The sequence below is a fragment of the Dreissena polymorpha genome, chromosome 5, assembly GCF_020536995.1.
Source record: "Dreissena polymorpha isolate Duluth1 chromosome 5, UMN_Dpol_1.0, whole genome shotgun sequence".
NCBI classification, from domain to species: domain Eukaryota; kingdom Metazoa; phylum Mollusca; class Bivalvia; order Myida; family Dreissenidae; genus Dreissena; species Dreissena polymorpha.
This window is the reverse complement of record NC_068359.1, coordinates 25,338,100-25,365,838: the sequence shown is the minus strand read 5'-3', so window position 1 is coordinate 25,365,838 and position 27,739 is coordinate 25,338,100. Positions and strand designations below refer to the sequence as shown.

At 34.0% G+C, this 27,739-nt stretch overlaps 1 protein-coding gene across 1 annotated transcript; it reads left to right on the top strand.

The window, feature by feature from the left end:
- On the top strand, window positions 1–27,739 carry LOC127832163 (serine/threonine-protein kinase Nek7-like). The gene is made up of 10 exons (XM_052357463.1): window positions 1–997; window positions 1,689–1,823; window positions 8,842–8,976; window positions 11,153–11,265; window positions 14,686–14,782; window positions 15,667–15,756; window positions 18,077–18,353; window positions 18,921–18,962; window positions 22,498–22,552; window positions 23,317–27,739. The coding sequence occupies exons 1-10, from the start codon at window positions 881–883 to the stop codon at window positions 23,558–23,560; spliced, it is 1,305 nt and encodes a 434-aa protein (XP_052213423.1). The 5' UTR covers window positions 1–880; the 3' UTR covers window positions 23,561–27,739.

The following is a 27,739-nucleotide window of genomic DNA, read 5'->3' as shown; positions in this document are numbered from 1 at the left end:
GAGTCAGGGTGGTTATTGAAAGCACCATAAGTGTTCGGGTTATTGGAAGGGAAATATGACCTGAAATTTTGTTTTGGAATTCCACTGAAATGTTGTGAAATATAGTAGTTGTGAAACCACTACCAAATGATTTAACCAATCAGTGGCGAGGAAATAGGAAGAGAAAACATGTTTATTGATTGCCTTTTTAAGGTCAATGAATATTCATAAAACAAGTAGATATAAAGTATATCTGTAAGTGGCTCCCACACATAAACTGTTTAAGCTTAAATTTACATCAAATGAATGTGAGTGAATTAAGGGGACATGCATTACAAAGATAATGTTCTCACTTTTATGAAGTACAGGTAGTTTTTTGTCTACACATTGTTTGCAGTTGAATTCTCTTGATTTAAGTATTGCATATTTGAGTAAATTAAATTATCATGTGAACTAGGTACTCGTTAACCAGCTTACCAAGAAAAAGTGTTAGTTGGTTTAATGACTATAGAGAAAACACTAAAATTCTGTTGATAATTGTGCAAAAAGTAAATTAAAGTTAATAGAAAAAATCCAGAACACAGAACGAAGGAAAAACTGAGGGAAAGATAATTATAATGCACTTAAAGAAATTTGTGCAGCGAAACTATGATCATTTCATCAGTTAGTATGGTGAATATTTAATTTAATAGTCAGATTTGTTTGCAGCATGAAGTGACGTTCATTGTTAGCTAAAGCAAAGAAATGAAACTGAGTTGGATAAAAAAAATGGAAAAAGCACTCATCACAAAAAGATGGAAAAATGATATATCAATATATAGAAAAACATATAAAATAAGATAAAAAATACATTATAAAAAAAGTAAAAAGCACACAAAAAGTAAAGATCAGATCCACAAATATGACTCATCGTGTGGCTAAAGGGATTGGAGACAAATACAAAGGTTTTTCCACGATCTGCGCAATAGGAAAAGGGACCTTTGGTCAGGTGTATAAAGTGAAGAAAATCGACACAAAGGTAACTAAATAAAAAGCTTTATATTCATAACAATCAACATTCACAAATATTATTGATCTTTAAGTTATATATATTTTTGATGTGTTATTGATGTATTATATATGTATTTTATATTCATCCATCTTGATCCATTTGATATTCTATGGTACAATATATACCGGTATTTGGTTCCATACGTAGTTTATATAATTTATATTATTGACATTCTTTACCATTTTATTTTATATACTGGAAACATTTCATAAGCTTGATATACTCGATACGCTTGATATATTACTTGATACATTTATATACTCCTTTTCAAGGAACTCTACGCTATCAAGGTCATCAACATAACATTTCATAATCTTGATATACTCGATACGCTTGATATATTACTTGATACATTTATATACTCCTTTTCAAGGAACTCTACGCTATCAAGGTCATCAACATAACATTTCATAATCTTGATATACTCGATATGCTTGATATATTACTTGATACATTTATATACTCCTTTTCAAGGAACTCTACGCTATAAGGGTCATCAACATAACATTTCATACGCTTGATATACTAGATACGCTTGATATATTTATTCTTTTCAAGGAACTCTATGCTATCAAGGTTATCAACATAACATTTCATACGCTTGATATACTAGATACGCTTGATATATACTTGATACATTTATATACTCCTTTTCAAGGAACTCTACGCTATCAAGGTCATTGACATATCAACCCTTGATCCCAAGGACGTGGAACACTCGGAGGCCGAGGTTCGTAACCTCAAGGCGCTCTCTCACGTGAATCTCGTGCGCTACGTGGCAGACTTTCGGGAGGTAAGGGGGGCTTGATTCTAGCTAGTAATTATTTTTTCGAGGAATGTATTAATAATTTCTTGTGCCGCTATTTAGTGGAAGGCATGAAACATTTCGCTTGTCAGTCCGTCTATATGTATGTACGCTTCAAAGTCTTGTGTACTCTATTCTTCTTTTACAGCTGAGGCGATTTAACACTAAATGATGTCAGGTAAACTTTGCGAAATGGTCTTAAAAATTACATGAATTTTTAATTATGAAAATCTACAAAATTAAAAAGAATACAAATTAAATTTCAGGTTTGCTGTATCCCAAAGTGTTGAAATGAATCATAAAAGTCCCCTACTTGGAAAAAAGCAATTAAAAAACAAAGAAAATTTATTGTAACAACTTAACATATTTTAAGTCCTATTAACATGGTAAGTTTTTTTCTGCTTACAGACAGTAAGTCATTCACTCCATTGATGAATGCCTATGGGCAGTTTACAATAAGGCAGACAAATGATTGCTTAAGTTGAAACAATTCCGTAAATTATCATGCGTTTTTATAGTTGGCATTTTTCAATAAAATGTTATAAAATATATAGTTTGATTAAAAAAACACACACAATAAAGCTGATAATATAAACTTATTCGTTAAATTGTGATCTAGGTCTTTGAACAGACTCATTATTCTGAGTTGTTGAATAGACTCATAAGTCTGAGTTGTTGAATAGGCTAATAAGTCTGAGTTGTTGAATAGACTCATAAGTCTGAGTTGTTGAATAGACTCAATAGTATGAGTTGTTATATAGACTCAATAGTATGAGTTGTTATATAGACTCAATAGTATGAGTTGTTATATAGACTCAATAGTATGAGTTGTTATATAGACTCAATAGTATGAGTTGTTATAAAGACTCAATAGTATGAGTTGTTATATAGACTCAATAGTATGAGTTGTTGAATAGACCCAATAGTATGAGTTTTACAATAGACTCAATAGTATGAGTTGTTGAATAGACCAAATAGTATGAGTTTTACAATAGACTCAATAGTATGAGTTGTTATATAGACTCAATAGTATGAGTTGTTATATAGACTCAATAGTATGAGTTGTTATATAGACTCAATAGTATGAGTTGTTATAAAGACTCAATAGTATGAGTTGTTATATAGACTCAATAGTATGAGTTGTTGAATAGACCCAATAGTAAGAGTTTTACAATAGACTCAATAGTATGAGTTGTTGAATAGACCAAATAGTATGAGTTTTACAATAGACTCATTAGTCTGAGTTGTTATATAGACTCAATAGTCTGAGTTGTTATATAGACCCAATAGTATGAGTTTTACAATAGACTCACTAGTCTGAGTTGTTATTTAGACTCATTAGTCTGAGTTGTTATAAAGACTCAATAGTATAAGTTGTTGAATAGACTCAATAGTATGAGTTTTACAATAGACTCAATAGTATGAGTTGTTGAATAGACCCAATAGTATGAGTTTTACAATAGACTAAATAGTATGAGTTGTTGAATAGACCCAATAGTATGAGTTTTACAATAGACTAAATAGTATGAGTTGGTGAATTGACAGATTACAATAGACCAAATAGTCTGAGTTGTTGAATAGACTCAATAGTATGAGTTGTTGAATAGACTCAATAGTATGAGTTGTTGAAGAGACTCAACAGTATGAGTTGTGGAATAGACCCAATAGTATGTGTTTTACAATAGACTCAATAGTATGAGTTGTTGAATAGACCCAATAGTATGAGTTGTTGAAGAGACCCAATAGTATGAGTTGTTGAATAGACCCAATAGTATGTGTTTTACAATAGACTCAATAGTATGAGTTGTTGAAGAGACTCAATAGTATGAGTTGTTGAATAGACTCAATAGTATGAGTTGTTGAATAGACTCAATAGTCTGAGTTGTTGAATAGACTCAATAGTATGAGTTGTTGAATAGACCCAATAGTATGAGTTTTAAAATAGACTCAATAGTATGAGTTGATGAATAGACTCAATAGTATGAGTTGTTGAATAGACTCAATAGTATAAGTTGTTGAATAGACCCAATAGTATGAGTTTTAAAATAGACTAAATAGTATGAGTTGGTGAATTGACAGATTACAATAGACCAAATAGTCTGAGTTGTTGAATAGACTCAATAGTATGAGTTTTAAAATAGACTCAATAGTATGAGTTGTTGAATAGACTCAATAGTATGAGTTGTTGAATAGACTCAATAGTATGAGTTGTTATATAGACTCAATAGTATGAGTTGTTATATAGACTCAATAGTATGAGTTGTTGAATAGACTCAATAGTATGAGTTGTTATAAAGACTCAATAGTATGAGTTGTTATATAGACTCAATAGTATGAGTTGTTGAATAGACCCAATAGTATGAGTTGATGAATAGACTCAATAGTATGAGTTGTTGAATAGACCCAATAGTATGAGTTGTTGAATAGACTCAATAGTATGAGTTTTAAAATAGACTCAATAGTATGAGTTGATGAATAGACTCAATAGTATGAGTTGTTGAATAGACCCAATAGTATGAGTTTTAAAATAGACTCAATAGTATGAGTTGATGAATAGACTCAATAGTATGAGTTGTTGAATAGACTGAATAGTATGAGTTTTAGAATAGACTCAATTGTATGAGATGTAGGATCGGCTTTAAAGTCAGAGTTGTTGAATAGACCCAATAGTATGAGTTGTATAATTGACTCAATAGTATGAGTTGTTGAATTGACAGATTGGTCGGAGTTGTTAATAGACTCAATAGTATGAGTTTTAGAATAGACTCAATTTTTGTATGACTTGTAGAATCGACTCAATAGTCTAAGTTGTGGAATAGAACCAATAGTATGAGTTGTAGAATTGAATCAATAGTCTGAGTTGTTGAATAGACCTAATAGTCTGAGTTGTAGAATAGACTCAATAGTCTGAGTTGTAGAATAGACTCATTAGTCTGAGTTGTTGAATAGACCAAATAGTATGAGTTGTAGAATCGACTCAAAGTCTATGTTGTTAATAGACTGATTAGTCTGAGTTGTAGAATAGACTCAATAGTCTGCATTGTTGAATAGACTGATTAGTCTGAGTTGTAGAATAGACTCAATAGTCTGCATTGTTGAATAGACTGATAAGTCTTAGTTTTAAAATGGACTCTTTTCTCTGAGTTATATAATAGACGACTCTAGTTAGATGGTAATTTGACAGTTTTGTTTGTACGTTTGTGCTTGATGTTTTCCTGGTTTCCTGGTAGTCCTTGGGTTAATAGGAAAATATCAGTGTTTGAAACAGTGAAAAATAATGGTTACTTTTTATTGTTGGAATGCTGTTGTTATTTTATCTTCATGATATATTGTTCTCAAAAAATTATCCAGTTAATCATTGAAAAATGTAAAAAAACCTGTGTAAAAACACTATATGAAATGCAAATTTGTTGTTTTTCAGCTAATTATAATTTTTTATCTGCTTTTGATCAGAGAAAATATATATTTCTTCTTATCAATCTGTAAAAATAATAAAATTGTGAGAACATGTGAATTTCAAATATCATTTATATCATGTGACATAGAACAAATTATCAGCCTAAAGCTGGGGTGAAGGTCAGTTTAAGGTCCACGTTGCATTATGATGATGCCCTGCTTATGTCTTTAGATTGAATGCCAATAGATTAACTGCTAGAAAATTAAGAATCAATGTTTGTTGATATGAAATTGAAATTCCCAAAATGTTTTTTGAATTGCCCACTTGGTAAATTGGCTGGCATTCAACTGTTTTAAAACAAAAAGGTTAAAATATGGCTTAAACTTGATGAGGCCTAAAATATTTCAATATTTTTGAAAGAAAAAATAGATTAAAGCAAGATAATTGAAATGGTTTTGGAGAATTATGTTTTCAAACCATAATTGAGCTTAATCTTTTTTATGAAGGCAGTTACCAGTGTTAATAAAATAAAATTACCTCTGTCAAGGAGGAAAAGCTATGAACATACAGTCCAACCCATCTTAAGCAGCCAGTCAAGGGAAACAGCCAAATTGGCTGCTTAAGCGGGGTGGCCTCTTAAGAGGGGGTTGGGTCATAGGGAGTCTGGAGTTGATGAGTGCATGGCCAACTGTTCAATTTTTGTATAAACACAATGGTAAATAAGTGTACATGTACTAAACAATGTATAGACTTAAAATTATTTTATTTCATCCTTTCTAAAATCAGCTATAAGACAACATTTTCATTCAAAAAAATATTCTATTCATCTTTCTAATCATCATCAATATCATCTTCATCAGAATCAAGTCAATGAAAAAGAATCATTCTCATGATTCATTGTTTACACAATGCGCGTTGTATGGCCCCAATGCACTTAAGATGGGAACAGTTGTGAATCAGTTATGCGTGAATAACTCCTGTGTCACTATAAATCGATAATTTAATCGGTTTATTGCAGTTTTATGGCTTTGAATACCTACCGCACGAATTGGTCCCGACAGTGATCTCCTTCACGATAAAATCGTGGTCAGTTATTTAAGAGACTGATAATAGCAACAGGGTGTAATCCTCCTGGTAATCGTGCTTTTCATGCATAATATTATAATGCCGCGTAAAGGGTTTTATCAAAATTAATATATATTGAAATCATTGTAAATATAAAACAAATATAAATGTTTTGTTTTATTCCCAAATGAGAATAATAATTTGTAATACGAAACACACTCCCGATTGTTTAATGTTAACGAGACGTTTACAAATTCAAGCATCGTGTATTTCCTTTGTCCTGACAAAAGAGCGCGAAAAATATGCACCAATGTACAATGTCAAGCCATACCCATGGTTCGAAAGCATGCGTGTATTGATTTTTGGAAAAAAACTTTGTAGCACAGAGAACATGTAGATCAGTTGATTTCGGTTAAAAGTTTTGTTGTTCTTTTTAACTTTTAATTAGCCAATAATTGTCATAAATGTGTGCTTGAAATAGTATGAGCTACAAATAATAAATTATAAATTAAGAATCTCCTTTCCAGTAATAATAGGAGATATTCGCACGTGCGGAAACAAAAAGATCAAACGGTCGCATATTGCTTTTAACCTGATAACCAGATAATCCGCCGCTAATTAATTGCAATTTGCAAACTGGCTGTCAAAATGTTTATCACACATCACGCTTCAGTACTACAGAGTCTAAACCGCAGACTGGAAGTACGTATCGATTTTTTCCCAGTTGCGTCTGTGTAATTTTGCCAATGAACATGACTGACTTACTTGCGCGTGACCACTCATATGGGGGGAATTTAACATTTGGGATGCAAAATTGCTGGCCGCTGGCCGGAGAAACGGGGTTACCGCTTAAGAGGGGTGCATTATATAGTGTTTATCGAGGGCCGCCTACACGGGGTGACCGGTGATGAGGGGTGACCGGAAGTAGGGGTTGGACTGTAGACTTAATGGAAATACAACATTTCTTTCTTAATGGAGTAAACAGAGAAAGGCACTTTAATCTGAATTAGATATAGAAAAAGCATTAAAAACCCTCATGTAGACCACTGGTTTTATTAAGAAATAATTTTTACACTAATTAGTTTTCTCATGCAATAAAAACTCGCTTCAGTATAGTTATTTTTCTTCATAAAATCAAACAATTAGCTGATTGCAGCTGTGAGCTTTATAAAATAATTGCAGGTGTCACCTTCTATCTTTTACTATCCTTATACTTGCAGCTGTTAACTCCCAAGTACATGTAAAATAATTGCAGGTGTAACCTCCCAAGTAGAGGTAAAATCCTTCTATCGATGGCCATCCTAGTATAACAAAAATCCTTGCAGGTGTTACCATTCTAGAAGAAGTAGAATCAGTGCATGTGTTACCTTTCCAGTAAAAGAAAATCCTTGCAGCTGTTTCCTCCCTAGTAGAAGTCAAATAATTGCAAGTTTAAACTTCCTAGTAGAAAAAGTTTAGTACAGGTGTTACCATCCTATTAGAAGAAACATCCTGGTAGAAATACAACCATTGCAGCTGTTTATTTCACATTAGAAGTAAATTCCTTGCAGGTGTAACCTCCATAGTAGAAGTAAAATCCTTGAAGGTGTAACCTCCATAGTAGAAGTGAAATCCTTGCAGGTATTACCTCCTTTGTTGTAGTGAAATCTTTCCAGCTGTTACCTTCTTTGTTGTAGTGAAATCCTTCCAGCTGTTACCATCCCAATAGAAGAAAAACCGTTGCAGGTTTAATCATCCTAGACAAAGTAAAATCCAGGTGTAACCATCCTTGAAAAAATCAAAAAATCATTGCAGCTGTTACCTCCAAAGTAGAAGTAAAATCATTGCAGGTGTAACCTCCATAGTAGAAGTGAAATCCTTGTAGGTGTAATCTCCCGAATAGAAAAAAAATCCTTGCAGGTTTTACCTCCCTTGCAGAAGTAAAATCATTGTTGGGATAACCTCCTGAGAGAAGAAACATCCTTGCAGGTGTAACCATCCAATAAGAAGTAAAATGCTTTCAGCTGTTTCCTTCAAAGTAGTAGATATTAAATATTTGTTTGTGTACCTTAACATATAAACAAATTTAGAAATTGTAATAAAGCTAGATACAGAGATTGCTTTTGTCAAAGGATTGCACATAGTATGGGTGAAATCAAGGTCAAGGTTAATGTAACTAAATATATAATGGTGGTGTAAGGTGCCGAAAATAAAGGATATTGTGATGCAAGCATATATAGATTGTACAACAACATCGTTTTCGTTTGCTTAATTTTATAAGGTACATTATGTCAAGGTCAACAGTCAAGGTGACTGTGAGTAAATGCTGAACAATAGTGGCAGCTTTAACTGAATGGTATATGAGTCTCATGGGGTTAGGGTTATACTTAATTACTTGATTGCTAAAATAATTGACCTACATTGTGCTATAAAAACAGTTTAGTTAAGAAAAAAGGCAACCAACCCTTAAAATAAAATTTTACTGTGATGTTCCTCCACAGCTTTTGTAAGTCCATGTGACACCATCAGTATTTTTGATTTAGTTATATCTTGCATTTGTTTCAGGACTGTGGGAGGACAATATGTATTGTGATGGAGCTGTGCGATTGCACACTACGATCATATATGAAAAAACAGGAATGCAAGCCAAACGAGCTGGAAGTGAACAATCTAATTTGTCAGGTCTCCCGGGGGCTGCAGGTAAGTCAAGGCAAATATGATTCTATGTTGTTAAGTGTCTTCAAGATCTTTAGATTACTGGTAGTTTATACCTATTTATGTTATCTCAACAAACCCAATTATTCCATTGTTTCCACTTATTTGTTTGCGTCTCTAGGATTTTTCTTAAGTTACCAATTTGGCAAAAACAAACTCTAGAGTTCTCAAAAAGCATCATAAACCATTGACTTAATTCATTTTTACACATTTCATACCGCCTCCTCACAGTTGATTGGAGTACAATTACATGTAAAATGCTCCACCACAAATCACTTGACTACTTTCAAAATATATACAATTTGAAACGATCAACAAACTTGTATGGGAATGGTCCGATTATACAGGAAATAACACAGAGCTTTGCTAAGTGTGTGTTTTTCCACATTAGGCTATGTAATTGACCTTCTGTTATGTATGTTGTTGAAAAAGAGTTGTGCAGGACCATAAAAGCCATAAAAAGAAGCCACGGCTTAAAGTGTGTCTTTTGGAAACCCATCAAAACGTAACAGCCCCAAAATTCCTAATATTTATGCCCCCCTTCGAAGAAGAGGTGGTATATTGCTTTGCACATGTCGGTCGGTCGGTCGTTCTGTCGGTCGGTCTGTCGGTCGGTAGGTCCGTCCATCAGGTGGTTTCCGGATGATAACTCAAGAATGGTTAGGCCTAGGATCATGAAACTTCATAGGTACATTGATCATGACTCGCAGATGACCCCTATTGATTTTGAGGTCACTAGGTCAAAGGTCAAGTTCACTGTGACCCGAAATAGTAAAATGGTTTCCGAATGATAATTCAAGAACGCTTATGCCTAGGATCATGAAACTTGATAGGTAAATTGATCATGACTCACAGATGACCCCAATTGATATTGAGGTCACTGGGTCAAAGGTCAAGGTCACTGTGACCCGAAATAGTAAAATGGTTTCCGTATGATAACTCAAGAACGCTTATGCCTAGGATCATGAAACTTCATAGGTACATTGATTTTCAGGTCAAAGGTCAAGGTCACAGTGACCCGAAAGAGTAAAATGGTTTCTGGATGATAACTCAAGAATGCTTATGCCTAGGATCATGAAACTTAATAGGAAGATTGATCATGACTGGCTGATGACCCCTATTGATTTTCAGGTCAAAGGTCAAGGTCACAGTGACCCGAAATAGTAAAATGGTTTCTGGATGATAACTCAAGAATGCTTATGCCTAGGATCATGAAACTTAATAGGATAGATTGATCATGACTCGCAGATGACCCCTATTGATTTTGAGGTCACTCAGTCAAAGGTCAAGGTGACCCGAAATAGTAAAATGGTTTCCGGATGATTACTCAAAAACACTTATGCCTAGGATCATGAAACTTCATAGGTACATTGATCATGACTGGCAGATGACCCCTATTGATTTTGAGGTCACTAGGTCAAAGGTCAAGGTCACAGTGACCCGAAATAGTAAAATGGTTTCTGGATGATAACTCAAGAATGCTTATGCCTAGGATCATGAAACTTAAAAGGTAGATTGATCATGACTCGCAGATGACCCCTATTGATTTTGAGGTCACTCGGTCAAAGGTCAAGGTCACGGTGACCCGAAATAGTAAAATGGTTTCCGGATGATAACTCAAGAAAGCTTATGGCTAGGATCACGAAACTTCATAGGTACATTGATCATGACTCGCAGATGACCCCTATTGATTTTCAGATCAAAGGTCAAGGTCACAGTGACAAAAAATATATTTACAAAATGTATGTCACTACAACTGAGAGCCCATATGGGGGGCATGCATGTTTTACAAACAGCCCTTGTTTCAATAACGGACACTCCAAAGTACCAAATTATAAGTCGAACAAGCCAAGAAGAGTATTTTCCCTTTGACTGTTAATCAGAAGGTAGCAATACCAAAAGTAGATGAAAACTATGAGAATGATTAAACCAATACTGGCCAGAACACTCCTGAAAGTAAAAAAAGTCAATATCCCCTCTAAACAGGATTTTCCTTTCTAAACCTGAATTTCCTATCGGTTCCAGGGATGTCCGGTTTAGAGGGGTTTCACTGTATATATATTTTATGAAATTAAAGTGGCAGAGTACTGTATCTGTATACACATTTTGAGGAAATTCATCAGCTCATGCACAAGTCTCACCATGCTTTTTTCTATTTCAGTACATGCACGATAGGGATGTCCTTCATCGGGACATCAAACCCACCAACATTCTCGTCTGCGGGTTGGAAGAACCAAACCCAGTCTTCAAGCTGGCTGACTTTGGACTGGCTAGGTAACATTCTTACCTCAGTTGTTAACTCCCCTAGCAGTTAGTTGAAACAAACACCATGTGTAAGTTATCTTCACAATCAGTTAATGTTATGACACTCCATTTAGCATTTTATCTCTTCTTTCAGCTTATGTTACAAACTCCATATTTAAGTAAATGAAGGTCGCCGTGGTGTAATGGATATGGTGTCCGCCTAGTGACCGGGAGGTCACGGGTTCGATCCCCGCTGTGGGAGCGTTCTTTCAATCTCCCATTTAGACACCAAGTACTGGTTCTAGGCCTAGAAAACGGACTCGAGAGCATTTCAAATAAGTAGGAATTACTTTCTATGCAATCGAGCTAAAATAAATAGGTTTAAACTAAGTAAATGGCAAAAAACTCCATGTATCAGTTATATCCACTTTCAGTAAATGGTCAAAAACTTCACGCATCAGTTATGTCCCCTTTCAGTTTTAATAACAAACTCCAGGCCTCTGTGATATCCCCTTTCAGTAATTGGTAAAAACCTCCATACATCAGTCATATCCCTTTTGGGTAAATGGCAAAAACTCAAGGCATCAGTTATGTCTCCTTTCAGTAAATGGTAACAAAAGACATGCATCAGTAATATTCCCTTTCAGTAAATTGAAACAAATCTCCATGCATCAGTTATGTTCACTTTCCGTAAATGGTTAAAACTCCATGCATCAGTTATATCCCTTTTAGTAAATGGTAACAAACTCCATGCATCAGTGATATCCCCTTTCAGTAAAAGGTAACAAAACTCCATGCATCAGTTATTTCCCCTTTCGGTAAATGGTAAAAAACTCCAGGCATCAATTATATCCCCTTTCAGTAAACGATACTCACTCCATGCATCATTGATATCCCCTTTCAGTAATTGGTAAACATACAACATGCATTAGTTATATCCCCTTTTGGTAATTGGTAAAATACTCCATGCATCAGTTATTTCCCCTTTCGGTAAATGGTAAAAAACTCCAGGCATCAATTATATCCCCTTTCAGTAAACGATACTCACTCCATGCATCAGTGATATCCCCTTTCAGTAATTGGTAAACATACAACATGCATTAGTTATATCCCCTTTTGGTAATTGGTAAAATACTCCATGCATCAGTTATACCCCCTTTCGGTAATTGGTAACAAACTCCATGCATCAGTGATATCCCCTTACAGTAATTGGTAAAAATACAACATACATCAGTTATATCCCCTTTCGGTAAATGGTAAAAAAATCCATGTATCTGTTATATCCCCTTTCAGTAAATGGTAACAATTTCCATGCATCAGTGATATCCGCTTTCACTCATTGGTAAAAAATTCCATGCATCAGTTATATTTCCTTTCAGTAAATGGTAAAAACTCAATGCATAAATTATATCCCCTTTCAGTAAATGGTAAAAAATTCCAGGCATCAGTTATATCCCTTTTAAAAAATTGTAGCAAATGCAATGCATCAGTTTTTAGTAAATGGTAAAAAAACTCCATACATCAGTGATATCCAATTTCAGTAATTGGTAAAACAACTTCATGCATCAGTTATATCCTCTTTTGATAAATGGTAAAAAACTCCAGGCATAAGTTATATCCCTTTTAGTAAATGGTATTAAATACCATGTATCATTTATATTCCCTTCAAGTAAATGGTAAAAAAACAAAAAAATTCATGCATCAGTTATGTTCCCTTTAAGTAAATGGTAAAAAACTCTGTGCATCTAAAATTATGTCCCTTTTCAGTATATGGTAACACACTCCATGCATCAGTTATGTTCCCGTTCAGTAAATGGTAAAAAACTCCATCCATCTATTATGTCTCCATTCGGTAAATGGTCACAAACTCAATGCATCAGTTATGTTCTCGTTCAGTATATGGTAAAAAACGCCGTGCATCTATTATGTCCCCTTTCAGTAAATGGTAACAAACTCAATGCATCAGTTATGTTCCCGTTCAGTATATGGTTAAAAACGCCGTGCATCTATTATGTCCCCTTTCAGTAAATGCGTCAGAGTCTCCTTGCTTACAAACAAACTTACATTATATTTATTTACAAGATAACTATTGATGCAAAGCATCAAAGGGCGTCGGGAATTTCAGTGTAAAAGGCACTCAAAAGTTACATGGAACGATTTTTTTCTACTGTAAATATTAATATATTGGCCGATTATTTTAAACAATATAGAAAAAGATACTAGTATTACCATTATCTATGATTTTGTGTTATAACCCCCAAACAACCATTATAACCACTAATTATTTCATAGTTCATTTTATTTACATTCGTTTCCTTTTTTTTACTGGCATGCGTGTGCAGTTTTCATTAACGGAACAGAACTGTGTAGGTTTTAAAAAATCTGCTTCATCTTGTAAGCGTAATTTCATATTTTTTCTCAACTTCAAGGGGAGATGATTCTGAACTTATTCTTACGTTGCTCATTTACGATAGGGATTGAGTACTCATTGATATGAAAACACTTTAAAAGTTTTAATGTGTTTACGAACCCCCCCACCCACCCTCTTAATATAAACATAATAAAAACAAAAAATTGTTACAATAAAACAGCATATTTATTTTAACTAAAATGTCTACATCAAAACAAAAAGTAAACATAGAACACAACTAAAATAATTTGATTCTACTGGGGCTCAAACCTTGCGCCTCTCACATGTGTAACCACTACACTACAGAACCGCTTGAAAAATCACCTTCTAACTGATATTTATAAGTGACTGTAGTGTAACGGTTATCAATAAAGCAATAAACCGTATAATCGCTGTCGTCTTGTAAAATTAAAGAAAATAAGCGTTAACCAAAACTTCAACAGCAAAAGTCTGCGCTATTGTTAGAAAAACCACAAAATAAATATATTTTGATTATGTTTTGATTTTATACAAAACCAGAAAGTTTCACCGGTTCGCGTATTTGCCTTGTCCCTGTGATCTTTTATTATTGCCCAGTCCCTGTGATCAGTTATTAATTAAAACAATTAGCTTTGCATTATTGACAATAAATGTTGTAGTAAATGTAATAGGCACAAATGCAGTACTTATTTACACTAATTTACAAAAAAAATCACCACTATGCAAGATATTCTGACAACAAAAATATATACATTGATCCGTTAAATAACTTGTCCTCCCAGAAGCGAAAAAAACGTATTACATACTAGTCGCCGCACTTCAGTGCGACGCCAATTATATTTCTTGATTTATTTTGATAGTATTTGCATCATCATTATTAAAATCAACGGTGCATAATTTACAGTTTTTGATGAGTATCATACTCCGGAGATTGCAAACGAGTTTTACTGCCTCATTTAATTAATATTCGCATGACCATATGTGACAAAGTAGTTTTTTAAAGTCTGTATATATGAGGATTTAGTATATATTTGCACCAGGTATTTGCATGTTTGTTTCAGAGATATTAATGTACCAGTTGATGGCATAACAAAGTACGTTGGCACGCGGACTTTTATGAGCCCAGAAATGATCAGAAGTCAAAGCTACAACAAACCGGTATGTGAGCGTAACCACGGAGCCCTAAAATACTAGGCCCCTGAATTTTTGCTGTGCCTCTAAATATTCCGAAAAAACTTCTATGTCTTGTATGCAAATAAACACAACGTTAAAATTCAGGTGCAACTTCACCAGAGAAACCAAATAACACTATACAGTCTTTTGTTTAAGCCAAGAAACCCATTGCCAAAAACTGAGACACAAAATGAATGCAAAATATATGCATAACACCAGAAACAAGTGTGTTCTTGGCTCATTTCATCAACTTTTTCCTTAAAGTAACCAATAACTTTTGGGTTGGTATGGGTAATAAATTAATAAATAAGTCTCCCACAAAGCTCGGATTCTAGTAAAGCAGTTTTCACTTAATGTTATATACAAGTTTGTGCTCTAAGTTATTCTTAACCAGCTTACGCTCACGTTGACCTATTTATGCCAAAGTAGGAGGAAATACTTTTTGAAATATTTTGTCTTTCCATACGTCTGTACGTAAAGGTAGACTTGTTTGCTATGGCCCTTTGTCTTTTTCACAACAGAATAAAGAGCCATACACTTTTGTGATTTCATATCCGGTTACTTCTACTGTGTGAATGATTGTGAAGAAATAAATGTTTGTGGCAACGAGTCTGGACAGCAATGGCCATTTGTCTGTTTGTTTCCCTTATGGAATATTTAGTTCTATAATTGTTTGTCTCTACCTCCTCTTAGTGCTTGGCAGATTCTGATATAAATGTCAGAGCTGAATGCTGTTATTGTGTAGATGCTCTTTAGGAAGTGAATTTTGACTAAGACCAGATTTTTGAAATTTTCTGAATTATGAAACATTGTCTTTTTGTCCACCTAGAATATATAATGGATTTTTAGTTTTGTATGCTCTTTCCCAGACAGATATATGGAGCCTTGCCTGCTGTTTATACGAAGTGACTAACGGCATTTATAGCCTAGTCGATGAGAGAGGAAAACCCAAACATGAGGTAATGAAAAAAAGCATAGGAATGTAATTTCAGTTTCAACCTCACATTTAGGTTCAAAATGGAAAAGAGTTTGATTTTGGTCAACAATAAAATGTGGTTCGATAGCACATAATTTGTAATTTGTACAACTTTTGAAGTAATAAGTACTTCTGCATGTTAAGCTTACCTAAGCTTACATTTCTGTGGGTTAGCGTTAATCAGTGCCTTTCGCGTTTTGTCAGTGGTCTATAAATTGTGAACTTTTTTAAGATGTGCATGAACATTCGCTATTCAAAGGCGTTCAAATTGTATATTGAAACACTTGATTATTTCACCTAAAGGTTTATTATTTGAAGAGATATTATATGGTATTGTTGTCCTCTTGAAAGATGTTAAAAAAATTATTCTGGGATCAAAACTGACAAAAACGATTTATAAAGGCTAATGAAGAAAATGTACTTTTAAGTCTTCTCTGAAACTACAAGGCACAGCTCTTTAATTTCGAATGTGTAATACTGCTTCTGTACTGAGTTTATGCAAATCATAAATTTGGGGTCAGTCGCACAGTTCACTGCAATTAACCGTGGGATGTATATTTTCTATTTAACATGATTTCTCAAATCATTCTCTTTGGGTCAAAACTTGCCACAACTATGGGTCTGCTGCTAATTATAAATTATTATTATTATGCAGCTGTGGTTAAAAATAAATTGTTATTATATGCTGATGATTCTGGAATCCTTGTTTCAGGTAAAAGTGTACTTGTTGTTGAAAAGGCACTAACAGATGATATGAACTTGGTTAGCCAATGGTTGATCGACAATAAGTTGTCATTGCACTTAGGTAAAACTGAGTCAATTGTGTTTGGGTCCAAGCAAAAACTCAGGTCACAATCTAGCATTGATATATCTTGTAATGGTACACCCATTGCTTCTACATCATCCGTTAAGTATCTTGGAATTACCCTTGACCAAAACCTTTCTTTCTGCTCGATGGCTGAGTCTCTTTTGAAAAAGGCCAATTCTAGGTTAAAATTCCTTTATCGTAAGAAAGATTTCCTTACTTTGCATACGAAGAAACTTCTTGTAATGTCACTGATTCAGTGTCATTATGATTATGCTTGTTCTGTTTGGTATAATAGTATAACTCAGTCTTTAAGAAATAAGTTACAAACCTGTCAAAATAAGTTAATTAGGTTTGTTCTTGAGCTTGATTCTAGAGTTCATATTGACCAATCTCACTTTAAGTCCCTCAACTGGTTACCAGTTCACATGAGAGTAAATCAAATAATGTTATGTCATGTCTTCAAAATAAGAAATGGCCTTTTTCCAGATTACTTGAGTGAACACTTTGTTTCCCAAGATTCTATGCATAATTACAGCACTAGGCTTAGTAAAAAGGATGGGTATTGTTTACCCAAGGTCAAATGTCATGGTTCCAAATCCTTTTCTTTTAACAGCATTAAACTCTGGAACTCTTTACCTGAGTCACTCACAGAGGTCAACAGGTTAGAAGGCTTTAAGGTTGCCATTAAAAGTCATTTAATGAATAATATTTAATTTTTTATATATGTGTATCTTTTCACTTTTAATAAGCAGATATTAACTTCATCCAAAGACCTATAGATATAATAGGTCTTTGCTTCATCTTAGGTTTTTATTTTTAATAATTATTAGTTCATACTTCATAACATACATTTTAGCAATATATTTAATTAAGATAATTCATGATACCTCATATCATCAAATTACAACTGTCAAAATATCTATGTGTTGCAGTAATTGATAACATTATCAATTGATCTTAGTTTCCAGCTCCTGTCATATTTTCTGAGCACTACTGTGATAATTAGTTTGATCTCTTTTGAACGGTGATATATATTTTTTATTTCATTAAATAATTATTTTACTATGAACATAGTTATGTTTAAGGTCAACATAGTTATGTATCTATAATCTTAATTGGCTTAATAATTCATACACATATTTTATCTAAAACAAAATCAAAAACATTTATCAGGTCTGTGATCTATGGAATCTTTGGTCATCTAGGTACTCTTGGTAAGCTTTTTATTTTGCTGTTTCTTTGTTTGACTTGGATTTGATCATCTAAGACTAAAATGTAACTCTAAGCCTCACATTATTGTGAAATGGACAGATCTTGTTAAATAATTTTCTGTTATTTGTGGTATAATTTTTACTCCAAGCTTGCCAAATTTGAGAGTTAAAAAATAATCTAACTTTTAAACTTGTATTTTAAGTAATCTAAAAGACAAAGGGTCAAACTGAGAATTTAAGGAATATCCTGGTGCACTAACCATTTCCTTTTCACCTGTTCACAGAGATCCTGGGATAATTGGACTTACTCTGAAGATCTGAAAGCCCTCCTTCAGTCCATGTTTCAACTGGATCCTGATGAAAGGCCAACTGTGAATGACATTCTGGAAGCAATAGAAACAAAACGCCACTCTCAAAAAACAAGACCCGACCAGCAGGAAATAAAATCCGACCCTACAACTCCAAGGAAAAGCAAAGCTCGGAGCGCCAAAGCAAAATATTACCATGATCACAGTCTACCTGCTAATTTTTCGGTGGGAGGAACAGACGAAAGTGAGCCACGTAAGTGTGGTGTTTTCTTTTTTTAAACTTTCACAAAGTTGGATACCAGTATTGCACTTGTCAGTGCATATGGTTTGCATGTTTTTTTCCAATCTTGTTTAATACTCTATTTTCAAGATTTACCTAGCTATTCTTTAATGACTTGCCTTAAATGATCATGCATTGAAGACAAGGGTAAAGGGGTCAGGGCAATCATTGTCTGTGAAAACTAGTTATGAAGGTGTGCACTTATTTTAAATTAGTCTAATAAAGAATATAAATGCAGCACTTGGTGTCAATGACAATGTGCAAAAGAAAGAAGTTTAGTATTGGTGACAAGAGCCTAGCAATTGTAAGCCCCCACAAAATATGTTATATTTATGCAGAAACCAAACAGTGAGATAAATCTAGTTCCATGTACATACTTGTCATGAGGAATTAATTGTTAATACAATGTTTATGCCATGTTCATTGTTCTTAAAAAAGATGTGTTTGTTAGCCACTGCATGTAATAAAAATACATTCATAGGATAAAATAATTGTTGGGATGTGTATTGTTTTCTGTCACTGTTTCATTTTCTTTTTCAGAAGATACACCTAGGGACAGCTATGTCACTGTACAAGTCCAAGGTATGCAGTAATCATTGTTACATAATTTTCTTGTAGGCTCTACTTTCTCATAAATTTGTATGTCTGTTTTAGAAATAACAGAATCTTATAGTTACTTATTTCCTTGAGTTGTATTACTATATTTTAGTTGATGATGTTGCTCAAAATATAAGTTATGTTCACATATAATATTATAGGTTTAGTTCACATATAATATTCATTTAAAGCTTGTTAAAGGTTTATACTTATGCCATTTGAAAAAAGTGAGCTTAACTAACCTTGCAAACAAACGCTTTAGAAAATTCAAGAATTTTAGGCCTGGTGCTTATTATACTTAGATCTTTTTCATGCATAACTTGGCATGTAGTTGCTTACATCATTTGGTCATAGCCCTCTGATCGTACATGGCAATATGAAGAGAATTAATGACATCCTCTTTGCCTCCAAAATAGAACAGTTTTCTCATTTCGGTGGGGGATAGGTTATTTGTTAGGGGATGGTTGAATTTATTTGTCGGTTTTGAAACGATGCTATGTAATTGGAACATTCATGTTGAGGGGTTGTGGGAGATCCACCATGGATGAATTTTCAAATAATTTCACAAAAGTGATTAGGATGATGAGAAAAATTGTCAGAAAACAAGAACCTTGGTTTAAGGTTAAAGTCCAGGGTCTAGTTTTAGAAATCAACCCCTTCTACTTTGTCAAGCATGGACAGCTACATTGTATTAACGACTAAGCATAAGTGACACTGCTTGGGAGAAGATGTTGAACACGAAATTACCAGGTACATAAATACGTGCAGGTCAAGGTAAAAAGTTAAATATGGCAATAGTAATGTACTCAAAAATCATTTTCAGGAACATAAGTTTGTCACTCATTGATTGATTTTTACATGATTTGGCAGAATTGACAAAATGTGTGATGAAATGCCACACATAGGAGCATTGTCCTCCTTAGGTCACAATTCAAGTTAAAAGGTTGCCCAGCGCTAAATTCTGTCGTTCATGCATTGCCATTCAAACTAGAAATGGCGCGGCAGAGGCCGACGGGTATCCCCGAGCCGCATGTTTGACCCAGGGGGCACCCCAGGGTTGATAATGGGGCCATGCATAGTTGAGATTGACCGTATTGTCATAAGATATGTTCAGAATCAATTTGAAGTAAATCGGTGAAGAAATGAAGAATTTATAGTAAAAGGCAATTTTGGGTTGGCGTGGTCTATGTGGGCGAGGGCGCCCTAGGGTTGGTAATGGGGCCATGCATAGTTGAGATTGACCGTATTGTCATAAGAGATGTTAAGTATCAATTTGAAGTAAATCGATGTAGAAATGAAGAAGTTATAGTAAAAGACAATTTTGGGTGGGCGTGGTCTATATGGGCGGGGGCGCCCCAGGGTTGCTAATGGGGCCATACATAGTTGAGATTGACCGTATTGTCATAAGAGATGTTCAGTATCAATTTGAAGTAAATCGGTGTAGAAAGGAAGAAGTTATAGTAAAAGGCAATTTTGGGTGGGCGTGGTCTATGTGGGCGGGGCGCCCCAGGGTTGGTAATGGGGCCATGCATAGTTGAGATTGACCGTATTGTCATAAGAGATGTTCAGTATCAATTTGAATTAAATGGGTGTAGAAATGAAGAAGTTAATGTAAAATAACATGAAAAATTAGTGAAAATCTCTGACTTGGCCTCACCCCAACCCCCATAACTTTTGACCCAGGGGTCAGATCAAAATTCCAAAAAGTGCAGGGTTGCACATATGCTCATGTAGGAGGAGATAGTGGCCAGGACGGACGGACAGACGGCGGAGATAACCACAATATAATAACTTTGTAGAAGTGACAAAGACTTAACATACCAAAAAAACGAGACTCGAATCTTCAATTGAAAAAAAGTTTTTTCAGGTTCCAGGTTGTGAAAAATAAAATTTCTGAAAAGAGCAAAAATGTAAATAACATGAAATTGTAATATTCAATATTTATTTAAACTTGTCAATCTTTAGATTGTCTTTACACAATGAATATAATCACAATTGTTTTACTACAAAATAAAGAATTCAAAATATATTTTAACTAGAAATGGCGCGGCAGAGGCCGACGCGTATCCCCACGCCGCATGTTTGACCCAGGGGCGCCCCATGGTTGGTAATGGGGCCATGCATAATTGAGATTAACCATATTGTCATATTGTCATTATAGAAGTTCAGTATCAATTAGAAGTGAATCGGTGTAGAAAGGAAGAAATTATAGTAAAAGGCAATTTTGTGTGGGTGTGGTCTATGTGGGCGGGGCGCCCCAGGGTTGGTAATGGGGCCATGCATAGTTGAGATTGACCGTATTGTCATAAGAGAGGTTCAGTATCAATTTGAAGTAAATCGGTGTAGAAATGAAGAAGTTAATGTAAAATACCCTAAAAAAGGAGTGAAAATCTCTGACCCGGCCTCACACCAACCCCCATAACATTTGACCCAGGGGTCAGATCAAAATTCCAAATAGTGCAGGGTCACACATATGCTCATAGCTACAATGTGTGTAAGTTTCAAGGTTCTAGTGCTAATAGTGTAGGAGGAGATTATAAGTGGCCAGGACGGACAGACAGACGGACAACCGGACAGACAGCGGAGATTACCACAATATCCCCACGCTTTTCAAAAAGCGTGGGGATAATAAATGTTTGTCGTTAATTATGTGTCAATTAAAATATTTTGTCCATACTTTTGAAGATATATTTAGCATCACTGATTAACAGTCTTGTTGTTTACATCATATATATGTTAACTAATTTTGACATTTTTATTAGCCATTATACAATGATTTTGAGTTCTTATTAACAGGTTTAAACCAACAAAGGCATAAGCCTGAGGTGATTACGCAACAACAATTTTAATGACAAGAAAATGGTTTAATAATAAAGAAAAAGATGTTTTGATTTTATCATGATTAATCCAATGTTAAATATCGCCGTATATTCCGGTGCATCTTATATATGGACTAAATTTGAAACATGATAGAACTAAAGGAGTGTGTCTTATCCTTTGGTGTGACTGATTCCACGAAAACTGCGGTACAAATCTGTTCGATTACATTACCTTATAAATCACGTTTTTACCAAGTAGAATGTCTTGGTAATATAAGTTGTGTATAGCAGGTGAATAGAAAGGCGTATTGTCTAAATCAAACAGGTGGTTTCCTGTTAATTACGCAATTTTTTATTAAGTTACACATATAACTTTGAAAAATAGTTTGTAGGTATCTTACATACCTAACTTTGGGAGGCATTTGGGGCCAGTTATATCAAGTTAAAGGTTATTGTTTCTAAAAATAGAAAATATTGTTTCCGTGGAATAACTTTGGTTTGGATTGAGGAATTGTGCAAAATGGTGTATTGAGGTAGCTGTCAAATCTATACAAAGATTTAATAAAGTGATATTTTTTAAGTTGCTTAAAACCTGGATTATTCTTGGCATTGTCATGTTTCTTGTTTTGTTATGCTGTGACTCTGGACCTGTTTCTGCATTTGGAGTTATATGAAGTTATGTGCTTGTGTTTTCCTTTCAGTGAAAATGTCGAAGGGTAATGCTGATTATCTTAAGGCGGCAGAGCAATGTTATATGTGAGTAGTCTATTATAGGTATTGACCTCAAAATGAAATCATGTTTAATGATACTTATTACTTAATTTGGCAATTGGCAAACTAACAACACAAGCGGAAAAGAATTTCAATAAATATTATCATGAGAGAAAGCTGATTCTTCATAAATAGGTGCATCTATCTTGATGGAACTAGATACTGTTGTATTCAAATATTTGTATAAGCAGAACTTGCTACACATGTATTTAAGTATCTGACTTCACATAACTCGGAGCGGATGTTTTCGGATATCTGTCTTGCCCGAACTAGCTAGAGGTGTATTCAGATACCTGTCTTGGCCGACCTAATTACAGGTGTATTTAGATACTTGTCTGGACAAAAATGTGCACAGGTGTATTGAGATGTCTGTTTTAACAGAACTAGATGCAAATGTATTCAGATATCTGTCTTAACAAAACAAGATACAGTTGTATTTTGATATCTTTCTTCACAGAACTAGTAATGGGTGTATTCAGATATATAACTGGGCAGAATTTAGTACATGTGTATTTATGTGTGTGTATATCTTGGCAGAATAAGGTACATGTGTATTCAGATATCTTTCTTGACAGAACTAGGTACATGTGTATTCAAGTATTTGCCGTGACAGATCTAGGTACAGGTATATTGAGATATTTGTCTTGGCAGATCTAGCTACAGGTATATTCATATATCTCTCTTGGTGGAACAAGCCTAGTAAACTATGTTGATAGCATTTTTAAATATACGCACTAATTCCATTAAAGGAGCCTGGTAGAGAAGCTCCATTCTGATAAACCTGACAAATACATGGACCAGATCGAGGCAGCTATTGATAAGACAAAGTATCATACATCAGAGGACGATTTCCTGACAGACATGAAGCTTTTACTTCGCAATAAGTACACACGCTGTGAAGTGTACCTGAAGAATTACCGCAACTACATGTCTGCTCTCTACAAGACACCTCTGATGCCCTCGTTTCGTGGTTTCTACTCGAAGAAACGTTGATGCTGATTTGAAAATGATGATGATGGCTAAGGATGAAGCTGACAGTGATTATAAAAATGATGATGATTCTGATAACACTTACTTGAAGAGACGATGACACCGATTTAATTGTGATAATCCTTATATGAAAATAACTTAAACCACGACTTTATAAATATAGCCTACTCAATTATGATTATGCCAAACATGAAGAAAATGTAATGCATTTTGGTTGAAGGCTCGTCTGCTTGAGGTAATGAGGACTCCTGTTTGATGTAGTAATTGCATAGAGAAACGTCAATGTGCATTTAATAATGATGCTGCCTAGCAAATGATAAAGGTGCTTACTTGATGTGATATATAGTCAATAAGGTTGAGAAAAAATTGATGCCTGCTTCAATTCATACGTGTTTTGAAAAACTTTAGATTATATGCGACATAATTTTAGTGTTTACTTGAAGAAATGTTTGTGGATTCATGATAATGTGAAGAAATGTTAGTATATGCTTGTAGAGATATTATTGTATATTAAACAATAATTTCTAACATGAAGTAACATAAGTCTTTACTGGTAATTGAAAAAACAAAGTTGGACGTAGTAAGTGTATACTTAAAGAAACATGAGTTAGCAATATGGAACTTCCAAATTGTTCAGTCATGTAGTTTCAGAACATATTTATGCAAATATATATGTAATAGTTTAAACAAAAAACACAGTTAACCTATTTTATATATAGCCGTTGATATTATGGAGCACGTTTTCTCTGTTTATGCCCCAACCGTATGAGGGGGATATAAATTCACGCTTGTCCGTACCCCCTTCTACCCGTATCACCTTCCGTATTTCTATCTTTCCATCCTGTTTCACTTTTTGTGTCTAGCAAAATCCCATGTAGAGTTGATGCTTGAGGGCACAACAGGAATTTTACAACTTTGAAAAAAGTCTGTTTTTTTCTTTTGTGTAACGCGTAACTAAAATCATATAGCTGCTAGATAGCTAAAACTTAACAAACACATTCAACCGATTGTTAAGTCATGCCCCTCCATATTTTGGTAATGACTTTCTCTACAAAACCGAAGTAAGCATAATTTTTTGGCACGCAAAACAAAACCGTATTAACTTTTGTGTCGTGTAACTTATAAAGTATTGATTCAAGCGGGCCAGAACGTTACAAACATGTAAACCACTACGTGAACTTGTGCACCTCTTGTTTTTAGTTAATTTTGTTTCCCAAAATAAGTTTTCAGACAAAAGCTGGATGATGGGACTTCTGTGTCCTAAAGGGACATTTTGCTTACTTAATGTACTAGGCTGTATTGGACAATTCGTTTCTGTATTTTTATTGTTCGATTATTTGCAATAGAATCTATATGTGTTCCTATTGCAAATTCTTAAGAACATGTAATTTCAATTGAATGAAAAATGATTACACTTTTTTGTTTTGTAAGTGCTTATATTATGTTTCTATTTCCGGGACAAGATTATTATGTTCACTATTTGAGTTTAGTAAATAATGTTACCAAATTTATTTGATGTCAGTATTTGTACTGACAATATATTTGTTTTTACAAAACATTGTCAAGAATAACAATTATTCATATGTTATATTATGAGCTTTGTATTTATATGAACCAATATCTTGTCAATCATTATGCACCGACTTCGTTATTATATTGCTATTTAAAGCTTATTTTGTGTATTATGAAGGTAGTTTTATATAAGTTATATGATTAACACACTGTGATATATTGTTATATGTATATATATTTCTGGTCACACTAACAAGAGTTGGAACAAAAGTGACAAAACAAACATAAAATACAACTTTATATAAAGTTAAATGAGGCATGCAAGCTACTTCAAATATGCGCACGTTTGCATGATAAAATCTTAACAATAGTAATATTACTATTATATGAATTGTATACATTTTCAAAAAAAAAATGTACCAATGTACAACAAATCCGATAGCCATATACATTGATTGAAACATATGAATGTTATTAGTAACTTTATCATTTTATTTATCTTAATTTTTGTTTCACAAATATGTTCTCAGTATTGTACAATGCCTTACAATATGCATGAAAACATATAGGTAACTTGTATGACGGATTTTTGATGTTTAATATATAGGTGACGTGTATGACATATTGTTGACAATTCAAATATTTCAGTCATCTAAACTATATGTGGATTTTATGCAATTATGATTCGTCGAAAATGTTAAGTTTATTGCACTATTAAGCAATTGTTGAATTAAATTAAATCACGTTTGAATTTATTTCATTTGTTTGTTAACTAAAGACATATCTGTATAGTTGTTTACCGTCAATAAACAATATCTCTGAGTTTTCGTGTTTAGGAATCAGAACACGAGATGATAAAGTTTTGTTTATTCACAGATAAATAACAATAATGAATGCGTTATTTTGTTTCTAACATGATTTGAGCAATTTTAATCATTTGAGCTTTTTATGCCCCCGGTAGGGTGGCATATAGCAGTTGAACTGTCCGTCAGTCAGTATGTCAGTATGTGTGTGTGTCAGTCTGTGCGTCCGTCCCAAAAAAAACTTTAACGTTGGCCATAACTTTTGCATTATTGAAGATAGAAACTTGATATTTGGCATGCATGTGCATCTCACGGAGCTGCACATTTTGAGTGGTAAAAGGTGAAGGTCAACGTCATCCTTCACGGTAAAATGTCTAATATATGGCGTCTGTCCGTTCGTCCAAAAACTTTAACATTGGCCATAACTTTTTCACTATTGAAGATAGCAACTTGATATTTGGCATGCATGTGCATCTCATGGAGCTGAACATTTTGAGTGGTGAAAGGTGAAGGTCAAGGTCATCCTTCAAGGTCAAATGTCAAATATATGGCGTCTGTCCGTCCGAAAACTTTAACATTGGCCATAACTATTTCAATATTGAAGATAGCAACTTGATATTTGGCATGCATGTGCATCTCATGGAGCTGCACATTTTGAGTGGTGAAGGTGAAGGTCAAGGTCATCCTTCAAGGTCAAATGTCAAATATATGGCGTCTGTCCGTTCGAAAACTTTAACATTTGCCATAACTTTTTCAATATTGAAGATAGCAACTTGATATTTGGCATACATGTGTATCTCATGAAGCTGCACATTTTGAGTGGTAAAAGTTCAAGGTCAAGGTAATCCTTTAAGGTCAAAGGTAAAAAAAATATTCAAAGCGGCGTTCTCATGAAGCTGCATATTGTGAGTGGTGAAAGTTCAAGGTCAAGGTCATCCTTCGAGTTCAAAGGTCAAATAAAAAATCAAAGCGGCGTTCTCATGAAGCTTCACATTGTGAGTGGTGGAAGTTCAAGGTCAAGGTCATCCTTCAAGGTCAAAGGTCAAAAAAAATATTCAAAGCGGCGTTCTCATGAAGCTGCACATTTTGGGTGGTGGAAGTTCAAGGTCAAGGTAAATCTTCAAGGTCAAAGGTAAAAAAAAATGTATTTCAAAGCGGCGCAATAGAGGGCATTGTGTTTCTGACGAACACATCTCTTGTATTATGCTGTTCTCAGGTGTGTAATATTTTTCTCCGAAGTTTACGAGTACTTTAACAATGCTAGTTGTGGTCTGTGTCACTGTAAATCATTTAATAATATATATTGAGTATTAAAGGTTAATAAAATAAGGGAAAAGGGGTATTTTTAAAAGTTCAATTTCGTGGTTTCTTGCTATAGAAATGCTTTTGAATTTCGATTATTTACTTGTTGAATTTATGATCAGAATGTGTTTGTTATGCATTAAAATGTTAACTTATTTCTTTGTTGTGGGAACTCGTCAATCAAGAAAAAAGGTGCTTGAAATGGCTTCTGTTAATGAAATATGTGTATTACTAACCTTACTATTTCAAAATGCTATTAAGTTCTACAGCCCATTGTTCTTTTGGGGCATGTTAGATTTAGCTTCCAGAGGTCCTGGATTTGAATCCCATTGAAGAGGACAAGTTGTTCTAAGTATTTCGTTTGTGTTAATTGTTATTCTTTCAAATGTTTTACTATTTGTGTACAAAAAATATATTTTCCGTGACGATATTCCTATAAGAAAACCGGTGTACTGTATGCATTTTAACATGTTTATTTTTATATTATTACATTGAAGAACTTGTTTAGTAATATATGCTATATCCAATATGCTATTTACTAGTAAATAAAGTTGTAGTAAGATAA

Coding starts and splice junctions, on each gene's coding strand:
- LOC127832163 (XM_052357463.1), top strand. CDS start 881: ATGACTCATCGTGTGGCTAAAGGGATTGGAGACAAATACAAAGGTTTT. Junction 8,977..11,152: donor AGGTCTCCCGGGGGCTGCAG/GTAAGTCAAGGC, acceptor TTTCTATTTCAG/TACATGCACGATAGGGATGT. Junction 18,963..22,497: donor TGTCACTGTACAAGTCCAAG/GTATGCAGTAAT, acceptor TTTTCCTTTCAG/TGAAAATGTCGAAGGGTAAT.